The sequence below is a fragment of the Perkinsus marinus genome (genome assembly GCF_000006405.1).
Source record: "Perkinsus marinus ATCC 50983 genomic scaffold scf_1104296953018, whole genome shotgun sequence".
NCBI classification, from domain to species: domain Eukaryota; phylum Perkinsozoa; order Perkinsida; family Perkinsidae; genus Perkinsus; species Perkinsus marinus.
In genome coordinates, this window is record NW_003208655.1 from 551,652 (window position 1) to 565,103 (window position 13,452).

The 13,452-nt window shown below is 46.1% G+C and overlaps 3 protein-coding genes across 3 annotated transcripts; 1 reads left to right on the forward strand and 2 right to left on the reverse strand.

Annotated features, from left to right (window-relative positions):
- Window positions 1-3,335: 3,335 nt before the first annotated feature.
- Pmar_PMAR017758 (hypothetical protein) lies at window positions 3,336-3,875 on the forward strand (the record flags this gene model as incomplete). The annotated part of the gene is made up of 4 exons (XM_002776838.1): window positions 3,336-3,394; window positions 3,444-3,486; window positions 3,548-3,616; window positions 3,714-3,875. The coding sequence occupies 4 exons, from the start codon at window positions 3,336-3,338 to the stop codon at window positions 3,873-3,875; spliced, it is 333 nt and encodes a 110-aa protein (XP_002776884.1).
- A 1,748-nt stretch (window positions 3,876-5,623) lies between these two features.
- On the reverse strand, window positions 5,624-9,208 carry Pmar_PMAR017759 (hypothetical protein; the record flags this gene model as incomplete). Its single annotated transcript, XM_002776839.1, has 20 exons — window positions 5,624-5,758; window positions 5,805-5,914; window positions 6,163-6,282; window positions 6,330-6,394; window positions 6,439-6,532; window positions 6,577-6,630; window positions 6,674-6,758; window positions 6,806-6,910; window positions 6,990-7,057; window positions 7,170-7,224; window positions 7,538-7,660; window positions 7,710-7,801; window positions 8,071-8,161; window positions 8,207-8,306; window positions 8,352-8,451; window positions 8,497-8,583; window positions 8,634-8,691; window positions 8,734-8,814; window positions 8,866-8,956; window positions 8,997-9,208. The coding sequence occupies 20 exons, from the start codon at window positions 9,206-9,208 to the stop codon at window positions 5,624-5,626; spliced, it is 1,926 nt and encodes a 641-aa protein (XP_002776885.1).
- A 341-nt stretch (window positions 9,209-9,549) lies between these two features.
- On the reverse strand, window positions 9,550-13,310 carry Pmar_PMAR017760 (Cysteine synthase, putative). Its single transcript, XM_002776840.1, has 10 exons — window positions 13,172-13,310; window positions 12,937-13,063; window positions 12,035-12,186; window positions 11,705-11,833; window positions 11,171-11,302; window positions 10,971-11,124; window positions 10,810-10,924; window positions 10,132-10,195; window positions 10,012-10,086; window positions 9,550-9,688 (listed from the first exon to the last, which is right to left on the reverse strand). The coding sequence occupies exons 1-10, from the start codon at window positions 13,304-13,306 to the stop codon at window positions 9,572-9,574; spliced, it is 1,200 nt and encodes a 399-aa protein (XP_002776886.1). The 5' UTR covers window positions 13,307-13,310; the 3' UTR covers window positions 9,550-9,571.
- Between the last annotated feature and the right edge of the window lie 142 nt (window positions 13,311-13,452).

The window sequence follows — 13,452 nt, forward strand, 5'->3', positions numbered from 1 at the left end:
CCCGAAATTCGGGCCATCTACAACACAATTCGGGCCCCGAATTCAATATATGGCTCGATCGTTATGAGCCAACTATGATCGAGCATGTTGTCCATTAAGCACGATATCTATTGGTTCTGCTCAGCTCATATGGACCGCGTTTGGGTGTGGGAGATGACGTATGAGGTGGTAAAGTATGGACAGTAATACGCTACATCAAGACACTCTATTGACCGGATGTGGTACATCGTTGGAAGCACATCTTCACTGGAGTCTCTACTGGAGACTTACCAGTCTGGAGATTCTTGAGCTGTTTGGTTTGTATAATATTCGTGACGGATTCCACATTTCTATGGCTAAGTTGAATCTCTCATTACGGTTTCCGTCTGAGCCAGATGGCTCGCGGAAACCGCCTCCATCCCAAAACCGCTAATATTCGTCATTAGAAAGCCTTTCTGCCACGTTGTTATTGAAATAGTGTGTCTGATGGGACATACCGTATGTCACTGATGAGCGCATGAAACTCTCGGACTGAGAACGATTCTCTTGCTCGTCTGGCAGCAGGCATATCTCGGAATCACTGCATGTGCGAATCACTGCGAAGAATGTGTGAAGCCTACGGCTTGAAGCTCTCCCACAGCGCCAGAATGTCACGATGTTGCAGCAGGGATGTTATACCATGCTCAAGGCTGCTGGTGACCTAGTAGGTCAGACCTACCATGCCTTCCGTGAGCGCCTCGAAACCTGAGCCATATATAGTTACTGGATGTAAGAATACTGATTACTCACTAGTATATCTATGGCCTCACATACAAACCAACAAGGTTGTTTCGTACATGCTCGAGACTCAGATGGAATGCCGTAATAGGAAGATAACTTCACCGATGAGCTTCACCAAATCGGTAACTTGAATGGGTAAATATATATCTAAGCCGTTATTCAGATTTCTAAGCTTTGAATTCTGCAGTAGACATTATTGCGTATACGGTCAGAATTTTAGCGCGATGCGACCCTCCGTACCGGAGCCTCAGTGTCAACGCTCCATCATGATGAGTCAACCTTGCTTGTCACAAAGTGCCTCTCTCACCATTGCCTATACTCAGGACTCGTTTCACGCATGTACACGGGAGAAAGGCTCTTTCTGAAAGAGTGTCATTTGTGGCTGACATGAGTACATTCGTGAAACGATCGTTTTCATTCGAAGTCTTTCGTGAAATCTTTTGAGGACTACTGTTGTTACTCCATCTAGTTTTGTCGACCGGAGCTGGAGTATTAAAATTAGATTGATTGCCAATAAATAGAATTACCTAAATTATCAAGTGACGATTCGATCACGACCTCGAATAGATCCGCCCACAGCGTGTGCAAATATGTACACGCGACTTGTGCCCACTTACTCTATCGATTCCGTGAAACACAGTGTTTCAAACACCTATGGAGTACTGACTCACAACAACATGAGGTTCTGTTCATATGGGCACTTGCACGAGTTAGAGGAGCGTTGCTCTTGTGACTCGCATACTCTTAGTACGTTGATTATGCATGCTGATGTGATCGTAAATTTATAACGGATTAGTTGTTGCTTCGCCGTTGCGAGTATGCGTGAAGTGCAGTGTGCGTGCATTCGCAAGCGTAATTACGATGTATCTGAATGCACAAGCTAGAAGATTTACAATGCTAGAATGCTCCACTTCCTCCCGGCTGGTGGTCTGTGGTAGGGAGATCTGCCCGTTCCTGTGGGCCAGTCTGTTAGCTGCATTGTATCGATCGTTCGCTATACGTGAATCGACTCCGTTCGGCCATCATCCGCTACCTTTCGTTGATGTCGGTCCGACTATGTCGGACCGTGCGGCCCTGGCTATGCGGTATACACAGTATAGAGCGAGCGCGGGAGCCTCAATCGTAGCTTATGTGCGCATGCGTCAAACGATCGATTACATTTGGAGTCCTTCGCGGGATTCTCAGTGAAAACCCCTCTGACTCGGGAGTGTGGGATTGGAGAACCAGGGTGTCATTCGCCGAATGCTAGGATTCCCGCTGTAGCTGAGATTGCCAGTCAATCACCTGTGCAACTACAGACTAGTTGCTAGTGCAAGACTAGTATTCTGACTATCTGATCTGCATATTGACAATCAGAGACTCCGTAGCTAGCGAATACGCCGAGGTTCTATGTGGTCGGGTAACGCATGGTGTGACCATGGTTTGACACAGCTGCGGTCCCGACGCACATCCCCCGGGTAGGGTGGGTGTAGATAAAGCTCACCAAGTCAGTTGTGCATCGCTGCTCAACATGTGACGAGGTGGATGATAGCCACAGGCTGTTGAGATAAACTTGGCGGCACAGGCATGCACGTATCTTCTCACGCGCGAGCACGCACCGTGCGTGCGCACGTGCGCGCGCGTTCGCTCTTTTCAAGTTGTGTGACCTGCGTAGTGCGTGCCACGCACTGCGTGGTGTTAAGGTACACTCTCTCGTTACAGCCGTGATTTCACCGGCGCAACACTCCGTTAAGCTTCCAAAGAATTATTCTCTTGTGGATTATTGTTGACATCCTTGCCAACCTTGTCGACCGCTGCTAACTTAGCAGTGCGAAGTATTACCTTACGGCCGTATCTACTTTTAGAATTGTGTTGCCAGAGTCGCTAGCATCGACTATCTATAGTATCAATCGACCACGCGATCACGACTTCGCGTAGATCCGTCGACAGAAGGTTTAGGTCGCACAAGGCGGTTGTGGCACAAGCGCACAACCGTTATGCGGAATCTGATTCATTAGGACGTTGCACCGAGGATTTGCTGCGATCCAGGTGAATTTTTCCTTTCCATTCACACATGGAGCTCCTCATCACCCTGCTGTTGGGGATACTCTCCTCCGCGGTAGTTGGAGACCATCGGACTCACCCGGTGTCGGAGCCCCATACGTTGCGCTCGCCTAATGGAGTGGTTTACCGGAAATACCAGGAGAGTGATGACACATCCCTCGTGGCAGAAGAATACATTCCTCCAGCTTGCGACCTTTTTCTATGTTGGGTCGCAGTGCCTAGTGGAGCTAAGGTGCGAATATTGTAATCTGCTCTACTCTGTCAAAAGGATGTATAGTTGTTTTGAAAAAACATCGAATCGGCTTACGGAATCCTGCGTCGAGCGACTCGTCACGAGCCGCTCGTGCATTGAAATTCAATGATTGAATGGAATGCAATGCACTTCCGTTCTGAAGACAATGGCCGGTCTCGCAGCACTATCGATTCGCTAGTGTGGTTTAGAAATGAATTGAGAATAGTAGGCTGCACCCAGCAGTTAACGATGACTATGCCGGAAATAATTTCCTCCCCAGACTGTCGTCGGCGTGGTCGCTATGGACATCCCTGAAGAAAACACACCTGAGAAGATCAAGACTGCCATCAAAGCCCACAGGTGAGTCCTACATTGACGATGGAGGTCTCCTCAAACGTTGTCTTCATAGGCCGGGAGGGAGCAAGTCTGGGCAGATTGGACTCATGAATATTGTAAGCCGAATGCCGCCACTCGGTTGTTTTTTCGAACGGTAGTTGCAAACTGGACTTTCAGGTTTATGTCGTCGAAGCTTGGCGGAGGCAGAAAATTGCATCGACACTTTTGTCTGTAGCCTTCAAGGAGGTGATACCAGCGACGGACTCTCCTGTTGAACTGTGCAGTCTCTATTCCCACGAAAAATGGCCATTGAGAGTAGCCTTCAATGCTTGTTGTCTCTCAGTTTCCCAAGGCGTACCCGAACTGGGGTGTAGTCTACCTACTGGTTCTCCGCACAAACCAACCCGCGAGAGAACTTTATAGGAAGGCGGGGTTCATCAACATACTGGGTGAGTTTCTCCGTGTCTTGCTTGGCTCAATACATGTAACCGTACACATGAAGTAGAGCAGGGCTCGAGCTTTCAAGCTTCCAGCTGCTGTGACTCGGCATCAAGCTCAGATGTCATCCACAACTTTTCAAAGATAATATGTAGTCTGATACACCCTCTTTGGATCCTCAGATACTCCCGGAGATACTCATGTCATCTACGCGCGCTATAATGAGGGATAGTGGTTCGAATATGGGACTGACCTGCGACCCTAAGGCTTAGGGCCTAAGCGTTCAGGCTTTAGAATTTCTATTTTGCTAGCCTCGCTGCATCGTGTCACGAGTACATCATCATCTCGGAGACAATGTCTCCGTGTGCTTTCTCTGTATGCTTTTTACATCCATAGATAGTATTGTTATCTGATATTATCATCAGCTATTTCTGTCTCCAGTCACTTTTCTTTCGCTGAGTCACTAAAACCAGGCCACCCGCATGCTGCAGAATACTATTCCAGTGCCTTTGTTTGAAAGGCATTTTTCATTACCCGAGCCCAGCTCGTGGATACTTTTCAGCGAGAAGTGTTAGTCTATAATAGGCATGCGATTGTTCGTTCCATTGTCGTTATTTGCCGAGTATTGAAGTCGATTTTTCGTGAGGCCACCCTGCCTGGTTCGATTGATATCAACGAATTGTGTTCACTTGTGGTGCCAGGCCTGGGTGAACGGAGGGCAAGCTGAAGTATCTAAAGAGCAGTTTCATAGGAAATAGAAAATTAACTCAATGAATTGGGTTCCAAGGTCTTCGCCTATAAGTGATACAGCAAAGCATAGGCATGATGCGTTCTGTGATGTCTTCGAACTCACGCTCTGGGGTGAGGAATTTCAGATTAGGACCGAATCTGTGCGACCAGACGTACCGAATCATTCGGTACGTCTGGTCGCACACGCTTCACTTATCGGGACCATTATCCCTCATGTTGATGTGTTGTAGATGGCCCGAATTCAATATACGGATCGATCCTTATGAGTCAACTATTATCGACTCGATCATAGTCGATCATGCTCGATCAGATCGAGCATGTTGTCCATTAATCACGATATCTATTGGTTTGGCTCAGCTCATATGGACCGCGTTTGCGGTGTGGAAAATGACGTATGAGGTGGTAAAGTATAGACGGTAATACGCTACATCAAGACACTCCATTGACAGAGTCTGATAATCACTGGAGTCTCTCCAGTCTGGTAATTCTCAAGCTGTTTGCGTTGTAGGTGGCCGGCGAAAACCGCCTCCATTCCAAAACCGATAATATTCGTCATTAGAAAGCCTTTCTGCCACGTTGTTATTCTGTGAGCCTCAGTAGAGAGGTTTGATATAGTGTGTCTGATTGGACACACCGCATGTCAGTGACATGATGTCACTGATGAGCGAATGAAACCTTCGGACTGAGGACGATTCTCTTGCTTGTCTAGCAGCAGGCATATCTCGGAATCGCTGCTAGAATGTGTGAAACCCACAGCGTGGAGCTCTCCCACAGAGCCAGACTGTCACGATTTTGCAGCAGGGATCTTATGCCACGTTTAAGGTTGCTGGTGACCTACCGTGCTTCACGTGAGAGCCTCGGCACTTGAGCCATATGTAGTTACTAGATGTGAGAATACTGATTACTCAATAGTAGTGAGTCACTACTATATCTATGGCCTCACATACAAGTCAACAAAGTTATTTCGTACATGCTCGAGACTCAAATGGAATGCTCATAAAAAATTAAATTCAATAACAAATTTTATCCCATCAGTGATGTATCGCATCAGCATGAGCAATTTAGTCAAGCCTTATTTTTCACGTCCGCCAACGGGACAGGCTCATTACTGCAGACGGTGTAGCTGTGACGTGGAGGAGTGGACTTGTTGTCTAACGTCAGGATCCCATCAAATTGCACATAGTGGGATAGCGTCTCCACCTGAATAGGAGTTGTGAATTGCCCGAAAACAGAAGTTCGAGTGTACCATGTCAGGTTTTGAACAGACCATAACAACACCACAGCCACCATCATGCCGTAATAGAGAGATAACTTCACCAATGAGCTTCAAGTCAGTACCTTGAATAGATGTATGACCTGTCTAATGCCAACGTTCCGTCCCAGTGAGCAAGTTTTACTTTTTCCAAAATCCTTCAATATTTATATTATATTATCGTCATACTCTTTAAATGAATATAGTATATTTTATACGCGATGTTAATATAAATACATAAATGGATCAACGAGAATCTTAATATTGAATGTGCAATTCACCCCAGCTTACAAAGAAGAGATGATATTCATCTTGAACGTCACCCGACGATATAATAATCGATCATTCTTACATCTCAAGCAGTCATCAATGAGAGCGAACTTTGGTCTATGATAAAGTAGTCGAGCCAATACGACTTTCTCCTGCTCCGCCTCGGACAACGTGTGGCGACCAGAAAGCTTATCGAGTTCGCCTGACACCAATAAGTCAATACTAGGATGGTTACTAACAGCTCCTCACATATACGCATGCACTGAGCTACTCTGTCCTCGTCAGCAGGGCTCTCTGGAGGGCCATCGGGATATCTGTAAACCTCTTGCAATTCTTTAGGCGTCTACCTGCAACCTACGCGATCTGTTGCTTAGCGCTGGACTCTCTCAGCATATACAATTTCTGAGGTACTAGTACAACCCCATGTTTGGGACGGGCCAGCTCACCAACGCCTGCAAACCGCATATAACGATTCACGTGACCGAAAGCCACTCACATATCGGCCATGTCCCATTGAGTGTACGAAGGAGCGCCGACTTGCCACTCCCACCTGATGGATCATACGCTGAGGAAACGTGTGGGAGTGCTATTACTAGGTCCCATCAAAGCGATACAACAACTCGGGTTGAGGTCCAGTGTAAGCGATTGAACAAGTATCGGGCCAGAGGGGCTTTGAATCTGTACAGTCGTAGTCTGAATCATCATCATCAGTCCTTTAACTTTACAGTGAGGCCTTTGAGGCTGATATTAGTCATGCGCACTTTGAACTTTCGATGGCTCCGTGGTAAGGCATTGGGAGCTGTAACCAACAGTTGATGGAGTTTTTGAATCTGCATCAACATGTATGGTCCATGATAAAGGAGCGCAGGGTAGCCAAGTGTTTGTATCTTCACTGAGCCCGAGCCCTACTTTGGTGTAAAGCTTATCTCCCGCCTCTTGTGACGTTCTGTCGTCCATGAACTGAACGAATGCTGTACCTATCCAAATCACGTCCAAGATCTAACATCCTCAGTAGTAAAGCTCCGATACTACTATGACTACTACTACTACTAATCAGTCTAATAGTATAAGAATTTCTTCCTTTCTTACATAAATTCATCATGATCCTTGCTGTCCAGAAATACGATATTATGCCGAAGTAATCCTAAATGCCAATCCAATGAGGCCGCCCTATTCCCAGTAGTGTTGCTAACCTCTGACGGTCTCATAGACATATGAGCAAATCTCCTACTACGAGAGGCTATATACGGATAAGAAGTAAGCCAGAAACCCAGCGCGGAGCCTGGAAGACCAATCCATGATTAAGGTCAGTCATTGAAGCCCACCTATATATTTGCTTCCCAGAGTTGACATGAATCCCAGCAACAGGTCGAGCCACGCACGAGACGACTTCGATTTTTGCAACGCCTCCTACAAGAACGAGACTCTCAAGACCTCAATAGAACGATGCGGCCTACCAAGTGTCCGTATATTTGCCTCGACTCCAAATATCCCCGTCCTTGCCATGCAGATATGCTTTCCCTATGCCTCACAGCACGAGCGATCGCCTCATTCACCACAGACTCCAGCTGGGCTGATTCCTGTCACGGTGGAAACACTATTATGTAGTGAAGAATTATCGGTGATCACCATGAGCATCCTCTGTCGAGTGACTTGGAGCTCGGCCGTCATTTTCAAGGTAGTGAAGAGATATAATAGCATCACCAATACTGGCCATGGACCTGAACAGCAGAACCCTATCGACGGTCCATGAATCAGTAGAATCCACTAAGTGCATCACCATTGGTGACACAAGTGGTGACACCACTTTGGTAGTGAAAATTGTGGCAAACAAGTCTCGGAGGAACTACTAAACTTCGAGTTACCGAGATCAATAAAAAATGCCATTAATAAGTGAATCAACACTCTGCACTATTCCCCTCACAGTATAAACCAGCGACTACCAGTGGCGGTATTCACCCCCGATAGAAAGCCCAGTTGGAGCCCTTACCATGTTGAACCACAAGTGCTCCCGAATAAACTACCAAATCCACAAACTTCATAGTGCGTATCCAGTAGTGCTCCACGAACGTCGTTGAAACCTACGCAAAAATCTCGAACGAGACGACAGACGAGCTGGTGAGAACCTTATTAATGTGAGACAGTATAAGGGCGAGCGTATCTTTATCGATCATTGATACGGGCTCGTCGAGGTTGTGAGCAGAAAATATGATTTCTCGTACGAGCCTGTAGAAAACGGCTACAATCAATTTGCGATAAATGATATACCACCTTTTCACCAACTTAGTTTTCATTCTGAGCGAAAATAGACCGGCCAAATATGCGCTGGAGCATTGCAGTGAGGCGACTGGTATTCCGATAGCCAACATATCTAAGGTTGATGATGGAAAGATACAAACAAGGTCCAAAGCCTTACAAGAAAGTAGCCTGTACAATGGTGGATCCTCCTTCCTCAATATGATAGCGTCAATCGTCGATGTTAACTTCCATACGTACAGTTGACCTAACCAACCCACCGCTACAACTTCCCTATGCAAACCACCCGAGCATCACCAACAACTTTCCCAAGGCCCGTCCCCAGCACACCAGCCAGGACACTGTACGTTACTATCTACCATCAAGGATCACCTCTAGCACTACTGAAACTCATCACCTTATCAGTTGTGGTACCATCCCATGATGCATCCAAGAGACGCCGCAAAGCCGTGAATCGCTTCGCCATAGACGTAGGCACCTACACACCGAGATGACCATCAGCTCTACTCATCAACAATCAGTCCGTCACCAGTAACCTGCTGAGCACACCGCAGCCATCCGGATCATTTTCGGGGAGCGCCAACTCATTAGAAATAATTTCTTCCTCAGACAAAGTTGCCCTAAATAGAAGCTGCTGTTGATTCGTCTCCAGTTCGATACCCTCGGCCATCATGCCTCCTCCTCTTCGCTGTTGTATCGACGCCCTTCGTCGCCTTAGCAAGTCTAAAAGCCTGCAGCACAGTGAATAGGAATATACCCAAAGTCCCGGCCACTCTAAGGGCACTCTGTGGGTCCTTCAACCGAACGTTGAGTACTCGTCGTATGGCACGACTACCCTCCATCGATGACGGGCGAGAGCCGACTACCGACATATTACGGGTAGTCACCTAAGCTACCACGATAACCGTACGAGCTCATCGGCGTGTGGAGTCTACAGTATAGATCTTCACGACTTCCCACTGTATACTACCAAAATTCACCCAACTTGAATTCGATCAATTTTTTCGTTTCTTGATAAGATGATTATCCACACGATATCATCCAAATCATCACTTTCCATTAGCCTCACAGCTAATGTTATCTACCCGGGTACTGAGTCTAGGTCTACTTTGAAGCCTCCCCATACATCCTCCCGACACACTATCCTCATTATCATACTACAACCAAACAGTAGTAATAAAAGCAAGACCTCTGGTAGGAGCTTTGAAAATGAAAAGAAACCATGGGATGGCGTCTCAAGGCAACGGCTTGCCACTCATGAGCTCTTCGGGCACCGCCTCCTCATACGCTGCCAACGCGTCCTTCACTTCAACTTCCGAGGCAAATGCTGCCTTCAACGCCGATGATAAATCCTGAACGATCCACGGATCAGTTCAGCAACGGCATAGGGCAGCCTTAAAAGGCTCAACAAAACAACAATAAAATGCACTGTTCCCCACAAGAGTATCCTACAGTGTGAACCAAACCGTTATGCAAAGTAATATTTTCAACGCCTTCATATTTCGAGAGCTCAGCAAGTCAACACTGCATGATAACAACGTGACTCGATTGACACCAACGTTTTAGAATCGTTCTATAGTCTGTAGTCCCAAAATCGGAAACAGTCATCTTGAAAATCTAGACATGCATAAATGTTCGGTTCGCAGTTTATGATGAGTAACCGCCCGACTCTCACTTTATCATCGATGCTGTGCTCAGCCAGAGGACGAGGAGGTAACCCTTGTGACTTGAGATATTCCTCATCAAACATCTGACCATCCGATGACGCAGGTTCGATTCCCACGCCCTGCACTACTTTCCGCTCATATCTCTGCGCCGTATCACACAGTACAGTGACAACAACACTCCCAGTCGGGCGCCTGACAATTTCACATATGAAATCCATCATTCGTCCACACACGGTAAACGAGCCGAAACTTATTTTAAGATTCAACACACCAACCCAAGACACGATCAGGTCATAACTCAGCTTATCACTATACCAGTAAAACCACACAAAAGCCTCACCAACGCGACTAAGAAAGTCCGCTGCTAAACTATAGCTCAGTTCAATGTCCGAATATATGTTTGCTCTCCTCAACTGATCTTACAAGTTTCCTCACTAATTGCAAGAATTTATACACAAATTACGTTAAAAGTGTACAGAAACCAATAAAAATTCCCCTAAAATTTCCTAAGAATTTCCATACCGTCGACCATGTGCATATTTCCCCACACTAGCCCAGTTCACGCCCATTAACACGTTAGTACTACTCCTTCAATCTGAATTCTCCGCCTTCCAACCTACTATCTGGGCTCATTCCCGACATCCCCGTGTACTCAGCCGAATCATTATAGAAATAGGAAATCCTCCACCGATTTTCATATGCCACTGGATAGCTTCACTATAACATTACTTCAATGGTTTGAACGCCACTACGAGTCTCCATAACTACTACACATATATATACAAGCCCAATCTCCCCATCACTACATCCGCGCCAACCTCATAGCCCCAGCAACGTTTATACCGGACGACAAGCCCAAGCTGAGGCCCTCCTCGTTCATGAGCTGCCACAAGCACTTCAGAGCTTCCGAATCGTCAATTTCTAAGGGGCACAATCTACCTCCAAATCTCCTCACCGTGGCACTTACCATGAACAGAGTCAGGCTTGAGACCAACCATATTCCCCGTCACCCTAGCCTGGCCTATTCCTTCCGTAATGCTACTGCCCGATGCCGCCAGTCGACCCTCTGTGAACCATCGGTACAACATAGCCCCCTTGGGGTCTGTCAATCCAATGTGAATCTGCGCACAGCGAAGAATTCCTCAACAAACCTCACCCTCCTATCACCGTCTCTTTCTTCGAGTTAAGATACTCCGAAACCCCACTAAGGGTGCCTCCCGTCCCCATAGCACAACAAAAGGAATCCACCAAGCCACCAGTCTGCTCCCAAATTTCCGGCCCAGTCGCTTCAAAATGAGCCTAAATATACCAGTGTAACACAGTGGACTACACATTCTCAGTCTCAGATTCAGCAAGTGAGAGAACAAATTACAAGAATAAAACTTGATTTTCGTAGGCTGAAACGATTTTTTCAAGGAGCGAAAGTTCGAATCCAAAATGAAAGTTCGATCTTCGTAGATCGCTTGAAGATGAAAGTTCAACAGCAGTGTTAAAGGAATATATATTTTTGCTTTCCTCAGCTGCTGAGCTCAGGCGTTTCCTCACCAATCATTGAAGTTCACGTAGAAATTCGGTAAAAATGCACAGGAATCAACGAGAATTTCCCAGAAATTCCCTCAAAATTTTTCGTAATGCCACCAACATCTGTGGTTGCCCATGTACATATTTTCCACCACACAGGCGAACAAATCCAGTGCCCACTTTCTTATTGGCAATATTATCAAACTGCTGGCCGAAGAAAACGTGATGACCCTGTCCACGCAAGTTCTCTACCATTCTACTGCACACTCGAACGTAGTTATTAGGATTTCGATACGGCACAGCTGGAACCTGACTTCAAGCTCATCACCATAATCACAACAACTTCTAATCCCACACAGCTATTAGTAATACTAATAATTAATAATGCAGATAAATATTATAGTAAGTGTCAAACGGAAAATTCAGCGATTAGTCAATATCTAACTACGAATAACATCTATACTAAATACGATAGTAATCGTAATAAATATTAATAGCTATTGGTAATACTTCTATCAGTTTAGCGCCAGCCTGCCTTATAGCCGCCTTTTTCTCTTCTGTTTGGCTTTCCGGTATGACAATGATGCAACGGTACCCGATACTATTAGCGGCCAGAGCCAGACCGATCCCAGTATTGCCCGCAGTCGCCTCGATCACTGTGCCTAACTTCAAATCAATGCCAATCCATAACACTAAGTGTGACCAGTGAACTACACCTGTTCAATCTCAAATTCAGCAAGTTAGAGAACAAATTACAAGAATAAAACTTGATTTTCGTAGGCTGAAACGATTTTTTCAAGGAGCGAAAGTTCGAATTCGAAATGAAAGTTCAATCTTCGTAGATCGCTTGAAGATGAAAGTTCAAATTCGTTAATGAAATTCGCTGGTCAAAAGTGGTCTTGAGTTCGACGAATTTGAACTTGCGTTTCCGAATTCACAAAGTATTGCCCGCAGTTGCCGCTATCACTGTGCCTAGCTTCTAGTCAATGCCATTCCTAAACACTGAAAGCGACCAGTGAACGGATTCAGATTATAAAAATGCAATTTGATTTTCGTAGGTTGAAACGAGTTTTCACCGAATGAAAGTTCAAACTCGTAAATGAAATTTGTTGGTCAAAATTGAACTTGCGGAAGCGAAAAAAATAAAGTACTTCCAGCAGTTGCCGCTATCACTGTGTCTAGCGTCTATTCAATGCCAACTCATCACACGACCATACACTAAGTGCGACCATCCAACTAGAATGGGTCCTCGCAGCTATTGATACTATCACATACAGCACTCAGTGCTGTATGTGATAGTGCAAGGCCAGTGATGTCAGCACTGTGCTGAGCACTGGCCTTACACCATCACCAACAACGACCCTCCAGCTTAGCACATGGCGTCGTCGACTTATCAAGCTGGCGGCCCTTACCTGGTTGTCCACGCACAAGCAGTCCCTTTTCCTCAGCGTCCTTCAACATCCATACGGCAGCTCGATCTTTTATCGACCCACCAGGGTTCAGAAACTCACACTTTCCCAAGATAGTGCGTCCAGTTTCCTGAAAAAATATTCACCTTCACCACCCTGGCGTGATTCACAGAGACTGTTCCGATGCCTCTAATACTCGGAAACCTTCCTTATCGATGGTATGTTGGAGCATTCTTACTCGACTAGCGTGTCGCAGTTCAACCATAGGAGTGTTGCCCACGAGGGATGTGAAGTCCTTATAGACGCTACGAGAAGCCACAATACCACCGGTACTGATACTCAGCAGAGGACGAATGTACTGCCCTGGCAACATGTTATCGATTACAAAACTGCATCGCCTTTCCACGAAAAAGAAACACCATAAGAGCATAGAAATGACGAGCGGATGATGATGCCAAGCCCGATGTGACCATTGATACAACACAACGCAAGGTTTCGAGGGTGTTAGATTATCATTCG

What these genes read in the sequence shown, in the direction of transcription:
- Pmar_PMAR017760 (XM_002776840.1), bottom strand. Translation starts at nt 13,306, where the DNA reads ATGTTGCCAGGGCAGTACATTCGTCCTCTGCTGAGTATCAGTACCGGT. An exon ending in CGCAGAGATATGAGCGGAAA is followed by an intron (nt 10,087 to 10,131) that starts GTAGTGCAGGGC and finishes TCGGATGGTCAG; the next exon opens with ATGTTTGATGAGGAATATCT. An exon ending in AGCACAGCATCGATGATAAA is followed by an intron (nt 9,689 to 10,011) that starts GTGAGAGTCGGG and finishes TGGATCGTTCAG; the next exon opens with GATTTATCATCGGCGTTGAA.